At 36.0% G+C, this 24,759-nt stretch overlaps 1 protein-coding gene across 1 annotated transcript in view; it reads left to right on the top strand.

Moving 5' to 3' along the window:
- Window positions 1-24,759, top strand: part of LOC129249186 (dynein axonemal heavy chain 7) — a 104,225-nt gene that overhangs the window by 54,656 nt on the left and 24,810 nt on the right. The window contains exons 27-29 of the mRNA XM_054888852.1: window positions 613-900; window positions 984-1,399; window positions 19,002-19,180. Coding sequence (XP_054744827.1) covers window positions 613-900; window positions 984-1,399; window positions 19,002-19,180 — 883 coding nt within the window. The remainder of the gene's footprint in view (window positions 1-612; window positions 901-983; window positions 1,400-19,001; window positions 19,181-24,759) is intronic.

Raw genomic sequence — 24,759 nt, 5'->3', positions numbered from 1 at the left:
TCTTAGATAGTATCTTCGATTTAAATAGGTGTATATGGCCAAGGTATTTTTATTTGCAGCAAATATTAGAAACTATTCTAATACTATTCAAAAATCAACTCTTTAATTACACCAACGTTTCGTTTTCAATTCTCGAAAATATTGTTAGGTTTTTTTGCTTGAGACTGCCATAAGTATTTCTCTTGCTCTGCCCACCGTCGGACACTAGTTCTGTGGTGATATAACTACTTCTTCTGCTAGCATTTTTGGATTACTTCCATTTCAAATAGTGAATAGCCATGTGAATTTTCTCGAGATCTCGAAGTTGGACGGACTCTTCCTTTTTTACTAGCTATGTTTTGTAAAATGATTTCATTCTATGGTTGGTTGTAACTCTTCTAAACATCAGTAAGTGGCATTACTGTGAGGAATGTGCGCTCACTCGACTCACAGCCACTTTATTAGCGGTGTGATGGACTTAGAAATAAGTGCGGTGTTTTTATTGTTATAACGTACACCCGTCATCACAATCAAATACACTTTTCCGATTCATCCTTATCTAACCTCAGGATGAGTTTTGTAGCTCCACTTGTATTTACATTTATATTTACAATTTTCCATCTGTCTCTACAGAAACTCAGGTCGCTGGCCATTAATGATCGATCCGCAGGGTCAAGCCAATAAATGGATAAAAAATTTGGAGAAAAACAATCGTCTCTGCGTTATACGACTCAACCAGCCCGATTACACGCGTGTCCTCGAAAATGCTATACAATTCGGATTGCCAGTGCTGTTGGAGAATGTGGGCGAAGAATTGGATCCATTGCTAGAAGCAATTTTGCTCAAACAACTATTCAAGCAAGGCGGCACATTGTGCATAAAATTAGGCGATTCGGTGATTGAATATAATCATGCGTTCAAGTAAATAAGAAATATCTCCAAACTACCTACATGATAATTACAACTATTGCTTTCTGCACTTTTACTCTCTTGAATTTTCTTAGATTTTACATATCAACAAAGCTGCGCAATCCCCATTATCTGCCCGAGGTGGCAGTGAAAGTGACCGTCCTGAATTTTATGATCACCACGCAAGGCTTGCAAGATCAGCTGTTGGGTATAACAGTTGCCCGTGAACGTCCCGACTTGGAGGCGGAGAAGAATACGCTCATCGTGCAGGGCGCTGAGAATAAACGCATGCTGAAGGAAACCGAAGATAAGATCCTGGAAGTGCTTTCGTCGGCCGATAATATTCTAGAGGATGAAACGGCAGTGCAGATTTTGAGTTCGTCGAAAGCATTGGCCAATGACATCAGTGAGAAGCAAATTGTAACCGAGGCCACAGAGAAGCAAATCGATATAGCCCGTTTGAATTATGTGCCAATTGCAGCACATTCGACTATACTCTTCTTTACAATAGGTGAGTATGTAAATTTGTGTTCACAGTTACAGAGCCCGGCACTGGAAGTGTAACCAATAAAAAAGATCATAAATTTAGTTTGAAAAATTACTTTTATTCAATTCAAAGTAAAAAGTGTGTGCAAATAATACAAAATTAAGAATCAATTTTCTTTTGCTCGATATGACCACCGTTTGCCTTGACTATGGCCTTGAGACGGTCCAGAAACGAATCGTAAGCTGCACGAATGTGACTTGCAGGTATTTTGACCCACTCGCAGGCAGTGGCTTTTTTCAGCGCCTTGAGACTGGTGCATTTTTTAGTTCGGACTTGGCTCTCCAAAATGGCTCAAAGAGAATAATCCATCGGATTCGCGTCTGGCGAATTTTAGAGCCATTGTGTGGACGTTATAAAGTTCGGAACGTTGTTTTTTAGCCATTCTTGGTTCACTCGAGCTTTGTGATATGGTGCCGAGTCCTGTTGAAACGTTCATGGTCTGCCACCGAAATATTTGTCGACCCACGGCTTCAAAGCAACCTCCAGAATACTTTCCCGATAATATTTCACATTTACCTTAACGCCAGACTCGATGAAAACGATTGGAGAACGCCCATCTGCCGTTACAGCGGCTCAAACCATTATCTGTGGCGGGTGCTACCTTCTGGTGGCCAATCGATGACTCACTCGTATGAACGGTGATCAAATAAACCCTATTGTTTTGGGAATTTACGAATTGCTCAATGTGAAAAATGTTCTCGTCAGTAAACATCGCTTTCGACCAAGCGAAGCAACTCCTTCACTCTCTCAAGTCTGACTTGTTGGTGCTTAGGTGTGAGAACATGCGCCTTTTGGATCTTGTAAGGCTTGACTTTGAGATAATTTTTCAGTATGCGGCGGATGCTACGGATTAGATATTTTCAGTTCCTTCGCCATTTGATTGGCACTTCATCGAAGATTTCACTCAAGTCGCTTCTTTAGTTTTTGAACCATTTCGCGTGACGTTGCAGTCTTGTAATGACTAGGATTTTTAGAGGTTTGGGCAACATACAATAATTCTCAATAAATTTTTCTTCGATCAATTCGAAAATGAGTTCCAAAGTTTTTTCGTTAGCCTTCTTTCCACTTATTTATTTATTTTGCATTGACGGTTTCACGGTGGTGTGTAATATGGAAGACATGTATTTTCGTATTTCTTATTTTCTTTCCAACTTCTTTCCGATTTAAAATGGCTTCCAGACAAAAATGTTTGATAGAGTCAAAGACTGCCGCCTTTTGAAATACAATAAATCTCGAATGTGTCGCTAGTTTCTCGGACAGTTAATCCGCTATTTAGGCTCCGGTATCTTTTACGACCAAATTGCGACTGGCACCAGTTGACAGTAGTGGGAATTAGCTTTGAATAGACATGACTTAGATATAAAGTCACCGATATATTCCCGGCAAAAGGGAAAGTTCCCGATTCAATTTTCTTTGGGCGAGAAACCAATCCTTGGCCTTCCAACTCGTGTACTCATGATCATTTCCCCGCTGGAGACCCATTTTATTGGAGTTTTCTCTCCGTAATATGGCAACATAACATTCTGCATTATTTTCACGTAAATATTGTGTATGGAGCCTGCGCCAGAGCATGAGAAACATCCCCATACCAATATTTTTGAGCCTCATGTTTAATGGTTTTTAGAGTGTAAATTGACTGATTTTCGGTGCAAGGTCGATGTCTAACATATTGTCGTGAACTCGTGTCAACATACAAAACTATTTTAGACTCACCAGTTCATAAAATTAAGGGTTTTCCAATAAGAGCTGATATTGGAGGTCTTTTCCCGTAAAAGATCAATGGTTTCGTTGCTAGCGCCGTCTTGTTGAAAATAAACGTTTAGAAAAAGTAAGGTCCAATGATTCCGCCGGACCACAAACCGTACCAAACAATCACACGTTAAGAATAGAGAGGCTTTTCAACAATAACTCTTGGATGCTCTGAGCCCCGATCCGACAATTTTGCTTGTTGACGAAGCCACCGATGTGGAAATGGGCCTCATCACTCAAGATGATTTTTCGATGGAATTCCGAATCTTGTTCATGCATTTCAACGACCCAATGGGCAAAGACACGACGTTGTTGATGATCGGCTGTCTTGAGTTCTTGTGTTAACTGGACTTTATAAGCCTTAATACCCAAATTTTTATGCAAAATACGGTGTAATGACGTTTGTGGAATGCCTAATTCCAAAGAACGACGAGGAATGGACAAACCTGGACAGCTCGAATTTGTTCACCAATTTCTGTATTGCGGTCCGATAAGGTGCTTCACGATGACCCAAAAATGTTCGAGTTTTACGAACCGCCTCTGCCAAATTTTCACCATTTTCATAGTGAATTTTAATAATTTCAATGCGTTGTCTAAGCGTGTATCGTTCCATTTTTATTAATGGCGTAATTTCTACTTGTCAAATATCAAAAAATGACAGCTTCACAAGTGACACCTACCGAAATAGTGGTGTATTCAAAATAACACCTGTTACTGGAAAACCCTTTATTACGCCACATGTCAGCTGTTCAGCTATCATGTTTTCTTGCAAATTCCAAACCTTTTGCCTTATGTTTTGGGGTCCGGCGTGGCTTTTTTCGTGGGCTGCGAGTTGCTTATCTAGCTTCCCGTAGTCTTCTACGTACAGTCGTGTCAGAAACATATAAATTCATCTCTTTTTTAATTTGTATGGGACTTTCTTGGGAGCACCTTGTTGCACTTAAAGACGCCAATAAAGAACTGTTATTTACGTGGTGGAATTTTTTTTTGTATGATTTATAGGGAAAAAATAAATAAGTTCAAAATAATTTGTTAATTGTACTGCTATTTTCATGTTCAAAGCTGTAGATGGGTGCACTTTCTAAAAAGTACGCACATTTTATTGAAATCTTACAATGCTTTACTAAACTTATATTTACAAGTAATGAACAGTTTTCTCCCTTTTCAATTTCCCTTTCGTTTTCTGTGCATAATAAATTTGCACAAACGACTGCCAGATACACAAAAGACACAACCTCAAAGAGTCGTCTTAAGAAAAAATTAATTAATTCAAGTGGAAATTAAAAAAATACATGGTTGCCAAGCGTATGAAAATTTCATTAATGTAATGAATTGTTAAATGACCCCATTATGAGCGTACAGCCTCCGAAATAGGACTCTTTAATGACTCGTTGTGTGTGTTTGCTGGGTAAATAAATAATTACATGTACATAATTCTAATTGTGCTAATTACTGAGCTTATTCGAGCCTTCAAATCAGGTTGAAATTAGAGATATGAATCCATATGTTGTCCATGTCGTCCATGTAAGTATGTTTGCATGTGTGCATGAATGTAGGTATGGATGTGCATATATTTCGTAACCAGAGGTGGAAAATCTCGATTTGAGAGTGTTAAATATTTGTTATACATATGTATGTATATATGCACTACAAACACTCTAACACATTTATTGCACATTAGGTAAGAACTACCCGGTAGTCAAATGCACTCTTTCTAAACTATCTCATTATTAGTATGACCCTGCAGGGAAAAATAGTAGTTCTGAGCCAGAATTCTCTCAGTATTCAGCTCGAACAGTTTGTGTTCTAGTTTTCTCTGTTCTAAAGTTGTTGATATTTTTAACGCGGTTCATCCCTACGAAATGTCAATTGTCTTGTCATGCAAAATATCACTTAAACTACCAATTCATACTTGCCAGAAAAATCCTTGCCCAATATGCTTCTAAACCAATTTTAGACTAGGCGTTTTAAAATATTCTATTTCATATTAAAAGTGGATATTATTTTCTTAAAACTGAATACAACTTCTATCAGGTACAGTAATTGTTTCAACATTAAAAATTGGTTCGAACTAAGACTAAAAAACGGCGCTTCAGTGTAACTTAAGGAGTGCCAGACTAGCACTTCAACCATTTCACCTAAGACTATAAGTAAATCTTAAAAAAATTGAAACAAATTCTGATACAAAAGTTTTTTTTATAACTCCGTTTATTAATTACAAGTTTCAGTATTTCTTATATATATTACCAAACGTTGCCGACCAGTTTTCCCAATCCATTTTTCCCAAAACTTTTTTCCCCAATGCTTACTTTTCCCAAAGGCAAATGTTCCCAAATTTTTTCATCCAAACTGTTTTTCCCAAGAGTTTTTTCCCAAAAGTCATTTTTCCCAAAACTTTTGTTCCCAATAAAATAAATTCTTTAGAGGAGTTCTACGCAAAAATACGGTGGATTGCGTAGCCGGAGTCGGACTGATGAGGGTTATTTTTTTGAAGCGCGGCCGTAGGCCGCCCACGCGAAAAGGTGTTCTACGCAAAAATACGGTGGATTGCGTAGCCGGAGTTGGACTGATGAGGGTTATTTTTTTGAAGCGCGGCCGAAGGCCGCCCACGCGAAAAGAAGTTCTACGCAAAAAAAAAGAAGTTTGGGACAAATAGGATTTTAATTGAATTGGGAAAAATGGTTTTGGGAAAATTGGTTTGGGAGTTATTTTATTGGGAACAAAAGTTATGGGAAAAATGACTTTTGGAAAAAATGGATTGGGAAAAGTGTACGGTAACCATTACCAAAACTTAAAGCAGTGTGCGCAACAGCTCCCAGTGAAGCTCGTTACGTATAATTCAGATTTTAAATCTTTGTGGTAAATCAGTGGGTATACACTTTCTTAGTCTACGCATTAAGTTGATGTTATTTACTAAATTAGAAACTTGAGAATTAGTATGTATAGCAAGCCGCTTATTATATTTATGACTAATATTTGCTAATTTCATCGAACAAATTTGGTACTCTCAAATCTCGGTGTTATTTCGTCGCATGGTGCATTTGTAAATATGCGTAGTATCATTCTTTGGATTGAAATCTTTGAAGGATTTCTCTGTTTCATTTTGGGGCTGAGCTCCATTCTTGCACCCCACATGCCTGTATTGGCTTAAGTACAGATTTGTAATTCAACATTTTGATATCCAGTGATAATGCAGATTTTTGATTGAGTAGACAGGAAAGTGAGCAAAGTTTTAATCTCAGTTACTTACGCTTCAGGAATATATGTGGATCCATATCATCTTTCTATCGAATTGAATACTGAGCTATTTTGCCTGATCAGCTTAAGGTTTTTGGTACTAATTTAAAGTTACTGGAGGGCATGGGTCTTTGCGGAATGTGAAAGTAATCTGTACTGATTTGCTCTGATTGGCTTTTATACGCCACTTGTTCAACCAAATACTAGGTTAGGTCAAGTTACCAAGGTTACTTGTCTAAGACACGACACTCGGTGGTCCGAAGACCTATTGTAATACATGCATTTGGTAACAAGGTAATTAGCCTCTCCAAGAAGACATATTGCATATTTCCCAGGTCTTAAAAGAAATAATCGCCAGGATATTTGGCACGGCTTTATTGAAGTGCAAGACAGAGGAGGTATTGTACTGACTCAATTCCTTCTTCAACTGTCTCCCAAGTACTAACTTCTCGATGTTGTGCTACAGTAGAGATGGAGCAGTGGGGGCAAACTCATTTTTGGGCATTACAACTGTAACGCATATGTAGTTGTGGCCGTGCTTTTTGCCAAGAAATAAAATTTAAGGTATTCACCCCAGGAACAAAAATAAAAATTATTAAAATTTCAGAATCATATTTTATGTGTACGTTTGCTGCCAGTATTTTTCTGCCAATAAGTAACGAATAAATTTGTTTCGAATTTTTATAAAAAACTTGAGATATGTATGGGCGCTTCCTTCTCTTATTTGTGGCGTGCGTCTTGATGTTGTTCTACAAATGGAGGGACCCATAGTTTTAAGCCGACTCCGAACGGCTGATAGTCTTTTAAGAGGAGTTTTTTCATGATAGAAATACATTTTTTGGTGGTTTGTCATTGCCTGCCATGGGGCAATGGCTCCATAAAATTTTTTTCTATTATTTGGTGCCTCATGCACTCGGTTGGTGAGTCCATAGACGTGTCTTTACTTTTTTTATCTCAAGAAAAAAAATCAACTATTTGGCACACAAATTGAGCAATTTACTACTGACGTTATTCTAGTCAATGATGAACTAGTACCTATTATTTCTTCTAAATACCAGATATATGAACTAGAATTCTTCTTACTGGTTTGTCTTTTCCCTGCAGGGGAGTCGCAGACCCAACTAGTCAGGCAACTGTCTTTTTTCCGTACAATCAACTGGTATCTTTTATATTCCTAATTATTTTCTATATTATCCTATAGTCCCATACTAAAGGGTTTTCCAATAACAGGTGTTATTTTGAATGTGATAGCGCTATCGAGAGATGATTAACGATTTTTATGGCCGGAATTGGATGGTATTGATCTGGACAGCCTTTATTTTCAACAAGACGGCGCTTCATGTCACGCAAGCAACGAAACCATTGATCTTTTACGGGAAAAGTTCCCGGACCGTGTTATCTCTCCAAGAGGTGATCACAATTGGCCACCGAGATCTTGTGATTTAACACCTTGTGACTTTTTTTTTGGGCCAGGTGAAATAGAAGGTCTACGCCAACAGATCAGGGTCGATTCAAGACCTCAAAGATGGAATTCGTGAGGCTATCGAGGACATAGGGCAGCCACTTTGCAATTCGATTATGGAAAATTTCATGAAAAGGATATTGTCCTGTAAGCGTGGTCGTGATGGTCATTTGCCTGATGTTATTTTCCACTATTCCTCTTGAATGAAATAAACATCCGATCATTTATATTAAAAAATAGCATTTTTCTTTGAATATCAAAAAAAAAAACGTCTTATTGGAAAACCCATTACTAAGTTCACGTTTCACTTGAGATGGCTGTCGAAATCTACACATATTTCATTGCCGTGAAATATGCATGAAATTTCTTATGTATCTCACGGCAAAATAGTACTCAGTTCTCGCCGTGAAAACACCGGGTAACATGCTAGCAACATTTTTTCACCCTCATTTAAAATGCGTCTGTCATTTAAAATTGAGCGAAAACTGACAGCTCCTTTGCGAGTGAAGTGCCTGAGCTTGAATACTCGGAAGATATGGCATTTTTAAGCGAACCGTCATCGCAAAGAGCGTAAGTAAAACGTTTTTAAATTTTTTTGTATTAACATATATGGGTTAACTTGTTTAAAAAAGTCGTTTTTTTATCAAAATTTGCTAATTGCTTTTAGGACGATGCGTATAAATTTGACGTTTCTTCTCATTTGATAATTAATAAAAAAATGTAACGGCTGTGAAGTTAGCACCAGCTTTTATAAAGAGTAAAAGATAAGTGTGCAAGAAATAATATTTTTTATCTAGCCCAATAATATTAAATATGCCATTGCTGGCGTAAAGGCGATATATTCAACTGTATACTTAATATTATTGTATATATAACTGAATATGGCTTGCAATAAACCCAAATTGGAGTTAATTAAATAGTTATGAATAATTTGTGGTATTATAGGTTCAAATCCGGTCATTTTAGGACTAGTTCGATTTCAGTCAGGAAATTCTAGTTGAATGTCTAGTATTTTTCCTGACTAGTTTGGGGTTTCACTGCAGTGTACATACCCACATTTGTATGTATATATATGCATACAGCTATGTATTTGTGCACACAAAATGCATTTCCTGCGGTCAATTACGCTTGGCAACAAAGGATAGCACTTTAATTTCCTGTACTTTGCACGAACGCTCGCTTTTTCGTTTACTTTAGTGGAAATTAATTAAAAAGCCTACAAGCAGTGCTTTCCAGTTGCAAACCATTCAATTAGTAAATGACTGAGATTGGCTTTGTTCCATCTACTTTTATATTGCGCTTTATCCAAATTAAATTTAGCAGCGAGAGTATTTTTCATTAATTGAAACAGTTTGTCGGTTAGGCATGTGTGTATTCAGATTCATATGAGTGTATGGATGTACTCGTATATGTTAACATACATACTTATATTTGCACGGATGTGAGTAGTACAAATTTCATTACGTTAACGAAAGTTCTTCGTGTTAATCATTAAGTACAAATAGTTTAATAGGAAGTAGCCCTAACAGTAAAAAAATATCTTGGCCTGGCAAAATCAAGCCTAGTAGCCATTAACTACTTTAGTAATTGAGTTCTTTCCAAATAGGTAATTATTTAAAATCAAATTATTTCCGGAATTCTGAATCGGTGCTATGTTACTTAAGTCAACATTTAGTATATAGATACATTCGAGTCGGTATAATATAATTATTGAATGTTCCTGTGCCTGTTGTATATGGAGGACCCACGGTTTCATGCCGCCTCCGATTTTTTAAGTGGAGCATTTTCATGGCGAAAACACCCCCAAGATTTGCTATTGACTGTCGAAGGGCGACCGCTAGTAGAAAAGTATCGAAGTATATCGATCAATTCAAAATAAGCCAAATTAGTTGATCCACGCCTGCGTTAGCATACCTGTATGTACATCTGTTTGCACTCGTATATATGTATGTACTCGTACTTGTTGTGACGCTAGAGTGGTCCATTTCACTGCTACACTGACTCATTTCGCTAGAGTGTTATTTTTCTCTGAGTGAATATTTAAATACTTGAATATAACTCGAAACTTATGGGAATCCGATTGTGAAACTTAGCCTTTACTGAGTATTAAGAAAAAAATCCGAAGTTTTTCAAAAATGACTTAAAAAATTGTATTTCTAAAAAGTTTTAACAAAAAAATATATTTTTATTTTACTAATTTTCTTTCAAACATATATTTTTTGTACAAAAAAAGAATTATAAAAATAATCGAAGATGTTTCATTTTAAAAACCCCGAACCAAAATTTGCAACATAGAATAAATTTCACAATTATTAAATTTTTTTCAATTTTTTTTTTATTTTATAATACTCAACACAAAAACTCTACAAATAAACCAATTTTTTGAAGAATTGACGACAATGTCGAAAATACTTGGATGAAATGAAAATTCTTGGATGACATGAAATCGCTCTATATCGATTTTATACATGGTGAGAAGATTTCAAAAGTGAGCTCATTACCAAAACGTTATTCGACTTTGAGCGAATTTGACAGAATCAGCTGATAGGCTGACATTACTTGAGATGAGTTTTAAAAAAAAACCTAAAATTGTGTAGATGATATACGAAGAAATTCAACCAATGACACTTCGCTGCCGACTGAGCATCGACTGATTGGACGAATGTGTGAGTACATGTGAAATAATCGTGCTGAATTCGGCTGTCGAATTCTCAATTAACATGGCAGCCCATGGTGGAAAGATTTTTAGAGATGTACTACCTAGCAGACCGTTATTCGGTTCTCAGCGAATTTGATAAATATGCCGACGTCATTCCTTTTTGTTTCACTAAGCTAATACAAAACGATTGACGTAGAATCCAAATTCCCCTCAAAAATTTTTTTTTCATCATAGCTAAATCGCAAACTTGGTAGTTTATCATCCTTGGATTTTATATCTGTGTGTATATAAAGGGTGTTTTTTTTAGAGGTTAGGTTTTCAAGATGAAATAAAACGTATATAATTTAATGTTATGGCCAAGAATTTAGCTTTATTATAAAGATAAGGGTTTGCCATTATGTTTTAAAAATGATTTCGGGCAAGTGGCCGCCGCGGCTGGCTCGAATAAATTCCAGCCGAGAGGCCCAATTTTCGACCACTTTTTGCAGCAATTGGGGTCGTATGTTAGCAATAACGCGCCGAATATTCTCTTCCAAGACGTCAATCGTCTCGGGCTTATCTGCGTAGACAAGCGACTTCACATAGCCCCACAAGAAATAGTCCAGCGGTGTTATATCGCACGATCTTGGAGGCCACGCCACAGGTCCACGGCGCGAGATAATGCGCTCACCAAAAGTTTCCTTCAATAAGTCGATTGTTGCGTTGGCTGTATGGCATGTAGCGCCGTCTTGTTGGAACCAAAGGTCGTCCACATCAACATCGTCCAATTCAGGCACGAAAAAGTCATTAATCATGGCTCTATAGCGCTCTCCATTGACTGTACCATTATGGCCGGCTTCATTTTTAAAGAAATATGGACCAATGATTCCCTCTGCCCATAGAGCACACCAAACAGTGACTTTTTGAGGATGTAACGGCGTCTCAGCAATGACTTGTGGATTATGTTCACTCCAAATGCGACAATTTTGCTTATTGACATACCCATTCAACCAAAAGTGAGTTTCATCGCTGAACAAAATTTTCTTCGGTGCGTCGCGCGAACCGAACCATTATTTTCATAATAAATTTGCACGATTTGCAAACGTTGTTCAGGTGTAAGTCTATTCATTATGAAATGGCAAACCACAGTATACGCCTAACTCCCACGCGGAAAAGTTCATTAGTTTCTCTCGTGTAACTTGTCGGCACTTACTAATATACACATTATCGCTTCTTTGAGTGAAAACCCAAGTAAATATAACGAATCAACAAACTTTAACCAAATGGCTGATCCTCCTGATCGAGACAAAGCTGTAGAACAGCTCTCGTACCAAACTAATCAAAATAAATTATTAACCAGTAATTCAAAAACTCCTAAATACTTGATAATTAACAGAATCGAAAGCGCGGAATCTCTCTCAAAAGTGTCCCCTTTTCTTATTAAAAAGGTCATTGACTCAGTATGTGGTGGCGAAGTTGAAATGTGCAAGAAATTGAGGAATGGAAGTATTCTAATCAAAACAAAAACATTTGTACAAGCATGCAAATTAATAAAACTGTCTGCCCTATCCCCATATATTAAAGTGGAAGTATGTGAACACAATACCCTCAACCAATCAAAAGGTGTCATCTTCTCCCGTGAATTAATAGGTATATCAGAAGAAACAATAAGAAACGAACTAAAAAACCAAGGAGTAAGCGAAGTAAGGAAAATCAAGAAAAAGGTTGACAGCATTCTAGTCGAAACAGGCTTACTTATTCTGACATTCGACAACTCCATACTACCAAATCACATTTTGATCGGATATGAGAAAATAAAAATAAGACCCTACATCCCTCTCCCACTAAGATGCATGAACTGTTTAAAATATGGTCACTCAGCAAAAATTTGCAATAACACTAAAATATGCGCAAATTGCGCCAAAACTTCTCACATTGACCGCGAAACTAATGATAAGTGCACTGACCCATCAGCTTGCGTTAGTTGTACCAACAATGGATCAGAAAATGCTGACCACAATGCACTTGATAAGAAATGTCCGGTATTCATAAAAGAGAAAGAAATCCAAGCGATCATCACACTAGAGAAAGTCGATAGGCGGAGAGCGATAGCCACATACGAAGAACGTCACCCACTCAACACAGCAACATACGCATCAAAGTTAGCAAAAACGAACCCACCAATTACCTATAACAAGAGCGCAGATTCACCACACTCTCCAACACTCTCACGAATGATAGCAGAAACCACCTCAGTAAACAGTATAATACCAAATTCCAGCAACAGCAGTAAATCCACACTCCCACTCAACTCTTCGAATCCACCATACACATCTCAACCAACACAACCAGCATGTATCAAACCGAGAGAGCAAACAGACTACTCAGATATACTCAATAGTAACTTTTTAACTAAAGGCACTTTGCAACAAATAACAAAAGATAATAAAACTAAAATCTACCCTAAAAACATTTCTAACAGAACAAAAGCCATGTTAAAAAAAATCAACAAGTTGAAGGGAAATTCTAAGCAAGATTGCGATTCAACATTACCTATTGCAGATATCGATTCTGATTCATCAGAATCAATGTCTACAGATCAATAACTTAGTTACTCAATTTATATCTTAGATTCTATTATACATTTATACTTATACACATACATATATACTTAGATAAACTCATTCATACAATTTATCATGACACTACTTATCATACAATGGAACATAAACGGATATATTAATAATTATAATGAACTGCTAATTCTTATTAATAATTATAAACCTAAAATTATTTCTATCCAAGAAAGCCACATTCCGACACAATTCCAAAACGTCCCAATTCCAAACAACTTCCTTTTGTATTCATTCAACTCAAACCCATCATACGGTGGTGTAGCTATACTGATACATAAATCTATACAGCACGAAATAATTCAAACTGAAAAGGACTTTGACAACATTACTTTAGAAATACACTCAACAAAAAAATTCAGAATCACGTCAGCCTATTGTCGCCCATCTTACAATCTTCATTACCGCAACCTAGAAACTGTATTTAATCAAACTAATCACTCAGGCATTATCACTGGCGACTTTAATTGTTGGCACCAAAGCTGGGGTTCACGCGTCAACAACCGGAAGGGCAACATCTTGTCAAATTTTATTAATCAATCTCACTTCGTTCTACTAAACGACAAATCACCAACACACTTTTCCACACACAATACACTCACGCACATAGACCTGACTCTCTGTACCCCCGATCTTGCCGTTCACGCTGATTGGAGGACTCACAATGATTTAAACGGAAGCGACCACTTCCCAATTTTCATTTCTCTCTTCCCACCTATTAACCAACCGAACGCAGCAAGTAAGACTTCATTCAAAACTGATCTTGCAAACTGGGAACTATTTGAAAAGAAATGTAGACAGTTCGAGTCAACCCGACCTATCAGCCGTAATGTTAATGCAGAAGCATCCAACCTTAGGAAAATTATTCTACAGTCTGCTAATGAATCTATACCAAAAACTTTAAATAATAAAAAACAAAGATCAGTGCCGTGGTGGAATCATAACTTAGGTAAATTAAAAGCTGAGAAAAACAGGCGGTTTCATATATTCAGATCGAATATGACTGAACTAAATTTAATTGAGTATAAAAAAGCAAAATCTGCCTTTAAACGAGAAATTAAAACCTCCAAACAATGTTCGATACAAAAGTTTACAGCAGAAATTAGTCCTAGCACCCCCACAAAGAAAATTTGGATGACTATACGACACTTTTGTGGATACAAACTCCCCCACGGTATACATTGCCTACAGTCCCTAAACAATCCCAATCAATCTCACACAGATCCAAAAGATATCGCTAATGAGCTGGCTAAATACTGGAGCAATTCAGCTTCGGACCAAAATTTTCCAAGTAGCTTTCAAAACAGGAAAAGAGCGACCTTACAATCTCAAGTGTATGCACAACCCTGTAGAGATGCGAATATATTAGAACAAGATATAAATCATCTGGAAATGATATCTGCACTAACTAAGCTAAAAGGAAAAACTCCAGGCTTAGATAGGATAACATATCCAATGATGCGAAACTCTCCTGAAATTTTTAAAAAGCGCCTTTTAAATTTATTCAACGCGATTCTTCATAACAAAATTATCCCGCAGTCCTTCAAACACAGCATTATTATACCAATACCAAAACCAAAGTCAGATAAAACACAAGCAAAATCATACAGACCGATATCTTTAAACATATGCTTCGCTAAGGTTCTAGAAAGGATAATAGCAAATCGGCTATGGTGGTTTGTAACAAAAAACAAATTATTGAATAGCCGACAAATGGGTTTCAAGAGAGGAAAATCTACAGCAGATAGTCTACTACTGTTAGACTATCTAGCTGCAGCCAAGCTCTCATCAAAAAGCCATTTAACAATTATTTCTCTTGACTTTGAAAAGGCGTATGATAAAATAGGCATACACACGGTAGTTGACCAACTCGTAAAATGGAAGGTTGGCCCCAAAATCACCAATTATATTATCAATTTTATGTCAAATCGTAAGTTTATGGTACGAATAAATAACCATTTCTCCGATTTCTGGTCAACAGACAATGGTATCCCCCAAGGATCCCCTTTATCTGTCATTGTGTTCTTGATTGCGTATGAAAAACTATGCTCTGTAATATCATTCCATAAAGAAATTGACTTTTGCGCCTACGCAGATGACTTTAACATTATTATTAAATCAAATAAAGAAAAGTGTCCAATAATTGACCTGAATAACCTTTTTCACGACATCTTAACTTGGTGCGATTACTCAGGAGCAAACTTATCACCAACAAAAAATCGGTACATTCATCTCTGTCGAAAGCACAATTGTCAATGTACTGTGCTTTCACGAAACATAAACCTCTTTCCCTGTGATGAGTTAAAAATTTTAGGAATCATTATCAATAAGAGATACAGATGGAACTCCCACATCGATCACCTAAGCACTTCCCTGGTCACACAATTAAACATTGTGAAATGTCTAGCCTCCCCAAAATTTCAATGCGACACTCAATCTATCTTAACAATTGTAAAAACATTATTTATACCCAAAATTAGTTATGGCATTTTTCTTTACGGATATGCTCCTAACTATCTCATAAACAAAATCAAGTCATTACTTAACGCTGCAATAAGAACCGCGTTGGGAGCCCTGCGCTCTACACCAATCGCAAATTTATTTTTTGAATCAAAAATACTGAATTTCGAAAATCAAAGAGACCTAACAACTGCTAAACTATTTAAAGTTCTCATAACAAAGCAAGACAACCCGCTTTACAATATCGTCAATAACCTAAAGAAGAGGACAACCACCCTTAAAATACAGCCTGCTATAAGCAGAACAACAGTACTTTGCTCAGCAGTAGGTATACCTTTAAAGCCAACTAAATACGATATTCATATCCATCCCCCATGGTCCTTTAACCCAAAAGCAATTGACACTTCATTGCATATCTTCAACAAGAACAACACAAATCCGATTCAATATCATGCAATGTTCAACGAAGTTAAAAATAAATACTTCAACTATACTTTTATTTATACTGATGGGTCAAAGATAAACCAAAATATATCATATAGCATAACCCTAGAAAATGAAATTATAAAAATATCAATTATTCCATATTATAGTTCTATATATTCAGCCGAAATTATTGCCATATCTGAAGCAATAAACTTAGTAAAGCACAAGAGAAAAAAGGTTGCTATATGCTCAGACTCACTCTCCTCTCTTAATTCCATAGCCAATATAAATAACAGCGACTATTACCCAAACAAAATCAGACACATTATCACACAACACTACCCAAAAATTATTTTAATATGGGTGCCTGGGCACAATAATATTGTTGGGAACAGCCTCGCTGACCAATCCGCGAAACAAGCTCATCGAAGCCCAGTAACTAGCACAGACAATTTCAACTTACTCGATATTAAAAATCATATTAAACAACACTTCTACAACAAACAACTCCTTGAATGGAATCTAACCAATGACTGGTATAAAAACGTTAACTACACAAAGACCAATATAACAGATTTTCTACAAAAAACTATTAAAAAACCTTCACGACTAGACATTATAAAATTCGAACGCCTTAGGTTAGGACACACGAAAATAACACATGGCCATCTTATGAATAACACAAACCCATTATATTGTACTTGCAACACAGATATCTTAGTCACAGTAACTCATCTTCTACTGAGTTGCCCCCTGTATGCTACCTGTAGAGAACAAATATTCACTAACACAAACCCAATTTCACACCTCTCAGTCCCTTCTCCTGAGTCAATATCCCTAATAACAAAATTCCTCAAAAGAACCAATCTTTACCATAAGATTTAAAATAAAATTGTACCTACTAAGTTTAAGAATGGAAGTATGCATATGTATATAAAATTATCGAGCTTAAGGCCTCGCTGCTATAGCTCCTAACTTAAAATAGCTTATAAGATTTATGTTGTAAGCTAATTTTATATAAATAAAAAAAAAAAAAATAAATGGCAAACCAAACTGAGCATAAATCAAGTGACAGCTGTCAAAAAGACCATCTACGAAAAAAGTAGTGCCAACTTGAAAACCTAACCTCTAAAAAAACACCCTTTATATTGAGTGGTGGTATGACTTGAGTTTTCGGTACCAAAATAGTTACAGTTGAGTGTGACACGTTTGAATAGTAGAAATAAAGTCGTAAATAACCTCAGAAATTGTAAGATGAGCTTTGTCAACTTTCTCAGAAAATGCAGGAATGAAAGGAGCAGGAAATATACATCACTTTTAATATATAGGTATGTATATTGCTTTCAATTTTCGAAAGCCAGATTTGGAATTGTCAAAAAACAAACGAAAATTTTTTCTCGAAACGGAATACAACTAGTTGCTTTGGGTGGAGTACTACTCCCCACTTTATGCAATACTTAATGTTGTATATTTTTATGTATTTATAGATTTTGTAGAAAGACCAAATTTTCCAAACTGCAAAACTTTTATTAAAAGCTTTGTCTGAGCTAAACCCACCTTTTATGATGGACATTTCTTTTACTTTTTTGGAAGTGTAAGCGCTGCTCCGGCCGAAATTGCTTAAGCGGTTATCGCAAAAATTAAGAAGAAAAAGAGAAACGCATTTCCTTAATCACATTAAGAAGGTAAATAGCGAATCATCTGATCCCACAGTAAAAGTTTAGACTCAAAAAGATAAAAAAAGATAAAACAAAATAGGAACGTATTTTCTACAAAGGTGCTTTAGCAACGTACTTTAAATTCCATGGTGTGTTGCTCCAGCAGTACCACAAGTAGCATGACACTATAGCCTATACCTGTAAGTAGAACATAAAAAACTTATCAAAAGACCAGATAAACGGTGGGTTTGGCCAACAATTCAAAAATGATTGGGAAATGAATGGCGTTCTCTAGTCACACCTTTCATTCATTCATTCATTCCAATGTGGAAATATCAAGGTGGGTATTCTATTCGCAAACGAAGTCATTCGACAGCATTGCGGAACCCTAATGTATAATATCTTACCTTCGTCGAGAATATGAAATTCGGGGGATGTAAAAGTGTTATTTTCACAAGGCTTTAGAAAGCCAGAAACGCATTTGCTAGTCTCCGACTACTGAGGCAGTGCAAAAAAGTCAACGTGCATAATCTTTAATTCACACGTTAAGTCCGTCTTTTCCTATGCTTGTAAAACACGGTGTCTATTAGCAGAAATCGTTCGAAAGCTGCAAGTGTTTGTAAACCGCAGGCTGAGGTACAACCTGAGCATGTTGTGACCAGACAATCGAACGCCGACTTACACCGACGATGCCAAAAAAAAACACCAATCGCGCAAGATATTAGAGAGCGCAAGTGGAGGTGGCTCGGCCATACACAACGCAAAGAGGGCACGGGTTAAGAGAAAATGTTTGCTTTGTCCCTATGCTCTGTAACGGAGCTCGAGGAACTATGATGATGATGATGTGAAATCGAAATGCAGCTTATTTTCGAAGTTAAATTTGAATGAACGAGAGTGAGTGTCTTGTAAAAGAACGCGCGATTGGCCTTAGCTGCAAAATAAAAACTTAATGAAAAATGATAAGTTCCCAAAATATTATAATTCGTTACTTTTACTCTTTTTATTGTGGTTCTCACTGTTATTTAACCTATTTCAAATATATTTCCAATATTGCATGCCAGGCACATTGAACCGGTAGTACCAGTAGAGCTGCCGATTTGATTTTTTCTATTTATTTGGTTTCTAAATTAATCTTTATTTACAGATTTTGACATTATAGGGTAGAAAAGCAAAAACAAAATACCTTGCTCTTGTTGCCTTTGCTTTACTGCTGCTACCGCAATTCACTCTATTTCTCATACTCATCAATATTTAATATCTCCTTATTATGATTCTCACATTTTACTTTTCATTTTAATTGCAGTCGAATTGGCAAACATCGATCCAATGTATCAGTACAGTTTGCTGTGGTTTGTCTCCCTTTTCACGGCTTCCATAGACAACACTGACAAAGTGGATGACATTGATGAGCGTTTGAAGGATTTGCGTAAACACTTTACCTACAGCCTTTATGTAAACATCTGCCGCAGTCTGTTCGAGCGGGTGAGTAAATCAATCGTATATCGACTTCGCCATTCGTAATTTCATCGAAGCCCGCTCTGCAATTACAAAGTAAATTATGTGTTTCGGGGGAAAAAATTAGGAGAGCGAACTCCTTCATTTTTAGGCAATACAGTAATTCAGTACAGATAATTTTCTTCTCTAGTTTTTAACGGAAACCTATCGAAATGAGAAAAGACTAAACTGAAAAGTAAGAAATTCAAAACAAATTACCAAAAAGGAGTCAGCAAATGAATACAACATTTTCGCATGATAGAAAATAAACATAAATCATAAAAATATCCTCTCCTAAATTATAGAAGACTTCGAAATTGTTGAATTGTGTTCAGAGAAACTTTTACACCTCCAGAAGAAATACTTGCTGTTCTTTAAGTATGATATCATGTACTCGATACCTGTACTCGTTGGAAGTATCGAAGATCTATAATAGATCCATTTTTAACACACTTTTATTAGGTCGGGTTAAATGTATGTATGTATGTATGTAACGGAATCTTTGAGCTTAATTTTCACTGACTTCTAAAAATCTGATCGACTTGAAATTTTGCATACCTATCAAGGACCGATGACAATGCAATAATTTGATAAAAGTTTTCCATTATCCTTATTAGGATTGCCAGGATTAATATTTTCTTTTTTTTTTTTTACTGTGGGCAAAAAGTAAGGTGAATTTGGTTGTAAAATGAAAAATCTTTATTTATTCTTGTAAATCAGTTTCTCAGGCTCCCTCCACGAAATAAGTTCTTCATCCCGATTACTTCTTTATCACGGCCGATAACTGCATAGCTTTAGACTCACAGTCGATAAGAAAGGAATTAAATATAACACGAATATATCGAATCATTTATTCACTAACTGCAATGATAACAATCATTTTCATTCATAATAAAAAAAATAGTTTAAAGAAACTAAAAACACGCTTTTTTGCTAATCGAACTAAAAAGTAGAAAATAAATTTTAATGACAAAGAGACCTATAATGAAGTAATAGCAAATCGAACGATCAGTCATAGTCAACTACCTCAGAACAGAATTATAACAAAAATTAAGATACAAATAGAGTAATTCAAATTATAATTAAAAGCGTGGGATGCTTGATATAGTAAATATTACAATCATTCTATTGGCAACTACCTATGTACAGAGGGTTATGAAAGTGAAGCAAAATGCATCCCACGCTTTTAACTCTAATTTGAATTACTCTATTTGTATCTTAATTTTTGTTATAATTCTGTTCTGAGGTAGTTGACTATGACTGATCGTTCGATTTGCTTTTACTTCATTATAGGTCTCTTTGTCATTAAAATTTATTTTCTACTTTTTAGTTCGATTAGCAATAAAAGCGTGTTTTTTAGTTTTTTTAAACTATTTTTTATTCATCGCCAGAAAACCTTTTCTTTTTTGCCGTTCAAGAAGCATCTCACACGTCACAAAACGTCTCCCGATATGCCTCTCCTTCAATTCATGTGGCACCCAGTTACCTGCTTTCTGGACCATTCCCATCGGGTGCAAACGTTCAGCGACGGTTGATCTGTCAACATTCACATAACTGCTGTAGTTGAGTATCGTCGAATTTTCTCGGTACCATCATTATCACTCACGTCGAAATTGCCACTTTTTTGGAAGTATCGAAACCACTCTTTAAAAGTTATATTTGATGGAGCGTAATTACCATACATATTGATCAATATACGACACGTTTCAGCTGCACTTATCTTTAAAAGGTAATAATGATGCAAGACTTCCCGCAGATGCTGTTTTTTCGGGACGAACTTAGACATTTTTGACGTCAGATAAAAAAAGATCTCTGCGCTTCAAACGAATGTCAACTACTGCGATCGCGACCTCACATTTACATCTTCAACTCACCAGTATATTACTAGAGCGAACAAAAATAATATCAGCAGTGACACCTCTTTTACGAGGGCGGAAACTTATTCCCATACTCAATAGTATCAGACTTATTCTAAAATTCATACAGAGAAAATCGTTCGCTATTTTATCAAGGATTGAAAATATGTTTTTAAGATCTTCCATACTTCTGGCGGGTCACTCTTTAAGGCTGCTATTGGTGACTCTATATATGCATAAATCTTGACAACTTATCAAAACCTCAATGGTGTCACAAGCTCCCTAATGTTTTGGACTGTCTTTGGATAAGCAACGGAGTCCCAAAAGTGAATACATTTGAATTCGTGGCACTTATTTTCTTAGCTCCGATTTGCATGTATTATTAAGGGTATTTCGAAGCCAAAATTCTTAAAAAAAACGAGTAAATACTTAAACCGCGTATTTGTTAATCAACTGAGTACTCGCATGAAGTACTCGTGTAGAAAAAGTCCTCCTCTTGCATTGACTCCATCAGATATTTAAACAACCACAGAGAATTATTTGCCTAGTCAATTGTTCTCGTGAAATTTTTTTTGCACCAGATGGGTTTGGACCTTACCTTATTCAAATCTGTTCTGCAATCCGATTCTAAGAATTTATTGGATTCAAAATCCAAATTGACCCGATTCCGATGACGATCATAGTTTTCTTGGTTTTGGATAAATTTCGATTATGAGTCAAGGGAATGGAGTAATCTGTTTGATCTCTCGCGGAAATAAAAAACAAATCAAAGGAGAGGCCCTTTAAATCAAATCAAATCAAGTCAAAGTACCTCGTAATTTAATAACTTAATTTGTTCTGTAAAAATATGATACGAAAATTTAGCGGCACAACTTTTATAGGTTAAACTTTAGTACATATATTTTTAGAACATTTTTACGAAGTTGTATATGAATAATGTCCATAAGTAAGCAGTCATATATTTATTTTATTTTATTTATTTATTTATATGCTTCTATAGCTTTTGTGAAACTTAATACTTGAAGGAAATAACTGACCTTAATTCATACTTAGTATAGAAAATATGCGCTAAAATTCTACTATATACACACATAGATATACATAAAAGCATAATCTCAATAAATAAATCCTATAAATTTACTAGATATCATTCAAAGTCTGCTTCATTGCATCTTGTCTTTCAGCGAATCATTATAAATCTTCCACTTCCTTTGTAAATGCGTGTGCATGTTTGTGATATATGAAACCCACACTCTCTTAAACATTCAGCTGCGTCTATACTGCCTTTGCCTTTAATATTATATAATATTTCTTTTACTTGTTTTGTTGAAATGTATCTCATCAATTTTCTGCTCTTTATCGGCTCACTGCTCCGGCCATTACAATCCATTATCCCGCCCTGCTCTGGGCGTACGACATTATTTGGAGTCCTTTGAACTGTGTGCTAGTTGATAGCTTTCGCACCAGATTGTGCGTACAGATCGTAAATTCTGTGCATACATATGTGTATTCGAGTATGCATATATGTACATACATATGTACACTAGTGGAAATTCCCATAAACGCACTTGTTTTTCTTACTTCGTTTTAAGTTAGGACGAATTACGAATAAAATTAATGTTGCTTACCAATACTTAGCAATGTCAATAATAAGCAAAATATCAAGCTTAAAATCAAGTGTTTTAAAATTTAAAAAAATTTAAGTTTATTGATAAGTTTTTTACCTGGCAACTAAAAAACTCAGTTACAAATACTTCAATTCTGATAACAAATTAATTGCGTGTAAACACATAAATTTTGTTTGGCTAATTTGTCCACTTGCCCTTGCATTTTAAAATTTGAATGAATATTTTTGATAAAAAAGAGCTAAGTTTTTTAAAATCTCCAGTGGCTCTCCTCACTCACTTTATAAGGGTCTCCTCATGCCCGTTCTAATGTATGGTGCAGAAGCGTGGACGATGACAACATCCGATGAAGCGACGCTTGGAGTGTTTGAGAGAAAGATTCTGCGGAAGATTTTTGAACCCTTGCACTTGGGCAACGGCGAATATCGCAGGCGATGAGCTGTATGAGCTTTACATAGATAATGCAGCAAATAAAGATCTATCGGCTACGTTGGATGGGTCATGTCGTCCGAATGGATACAAACGCTCCGGCTTTGAAAGTATTCGATGCGGTACCAGCTGGTGGTAGCAGAGAAAGAGGAAGATCTCCTTTGCGTTGGAAAGATCAAGGTGGAGAAGGAATTGGCTTCACTTGGTGTATCCAACTCTCTTTAATCGCGACTTATACGTTCCTTACCGTTAAATTGTGGCCCATTCGCTTTAGCCCCTCTGGAAAAGATACCGCAAATATTTATGTGTGGAGGTCTAGCGGGCCAAACGCGACCTTTAACATTTCTTTACGGCTAAAGTACTTGTAGTCAATGCTGCGATTTTATACATTTATACATACCTACATATAATACATTTATGTTAAATAAATAAAAAAAAACATTTCTTAAGCGGTTAGGGGTAGTAGGAGGTCCGAAAAAATTATGATTTTTAATAAATTTTTTTTTGCTAGTCAGTTGCTTTATTTTGCATTATGCTTCGACTTGACTTTAGAAAAATTAAAAAAAAAAATTAATAATTGTAAAAGTTATCGCTGTTTGTGTGGAGCCCGTTTCTCCAGAAGTCCCTTGCGGTGATCATCACAAGTCCTTGGAGATTCATCGAAAATCAATCGGACAAGAGAAATTAGTTTTTTTAATAGATAATCTTGTGCCTGATCGAAGCTTTTCTTTTTCAAAATTAACAATATGGCGGCCTCAGGAAATATTTTTCAGATTTTCGAGAAAAAAACCGACAATTAATTGTTTAAAAAAAATTGAAATTTTTGAAAAAAAAAAAATCCTTCGCTCAGGCACGACCTTTTTATGTTTTTCAAAAGCTGTATACATTTTATTGAAATCTACCAAGCTGTTTTTAAGTTACAGTGATCTCCAGTTGAAAAAACATAGTTTTGAGGAAAACGTATTTAAAAATTGTCAATCGATTTATGTAGAGTTACACGAATTATTTAATTACTTTCACTGTTTCATCTATTCCTGGGCCATATAATAGTTCTTCAGCCGTCATAGCAGCTTCCAAAATATCGATTTGCTGTTGCCTACGTAGCATTCTACCTTCTCGAGTGTTATCGTTAGTCCGCTTATCTGCCATTTTCATACGTGCAGCATCCAGCTACTTGCTCTCGAACGCTCTGGAGCGCCCGAGCGCCCTTTGTTAATTGTTGAATAACTCTAAAACTATTTGTCGGATTCACTTCAAATTTTCACACAATATTTTAAAGATATTATACTTTAAGAAAACGCAATAAAAGCTGCAATTTTTTGAAAATTCTGACTACCAACAACTCCTTAACTTGAAATATTCCTTTGTCTGCCTCGAAGAATAAATCTCTGCGTTATCCTGCTGAAATATGAAGTCTGTACCACATTGTTAACTCTTCTACTTTCTCTATTATAAGATTGGATTAGATTTTTGGAGGGTTGGGATAAGTCCAAGCACTCAGCCAGGAAGAGTATTGTACTACACCCGGGTAGATTAGAGTGGAAGGAATAGAGGGACAGGATAGATACAGTATGGATGGAAACGGAAAAATTGGTTTGAGGTCGCTCTTCCGCGAATCTTTTGGATTCATTGATGAATCTTAAGAGATTCGGAAAAG

Source organism: Anastrepha obliqua, chromosome 5, assembly GCF_027943255.1.
Source record: "Anastrepha obliqua isolate idAnaObli1 chromosome 5, idAnaObli1_1.0, whole genome shotgun sequence".
NCBI lineage: Eukaryota > Metazoa > Arthropoda > Insecta > Diptera > Tephritidae > Anastrepha > Anastrepha obliqua.
The sequence above is the reverse complement of the archived record's forward strand: the minus strand, read 5'-3'. Positions and strand labels throughout refer to the sequence as shown.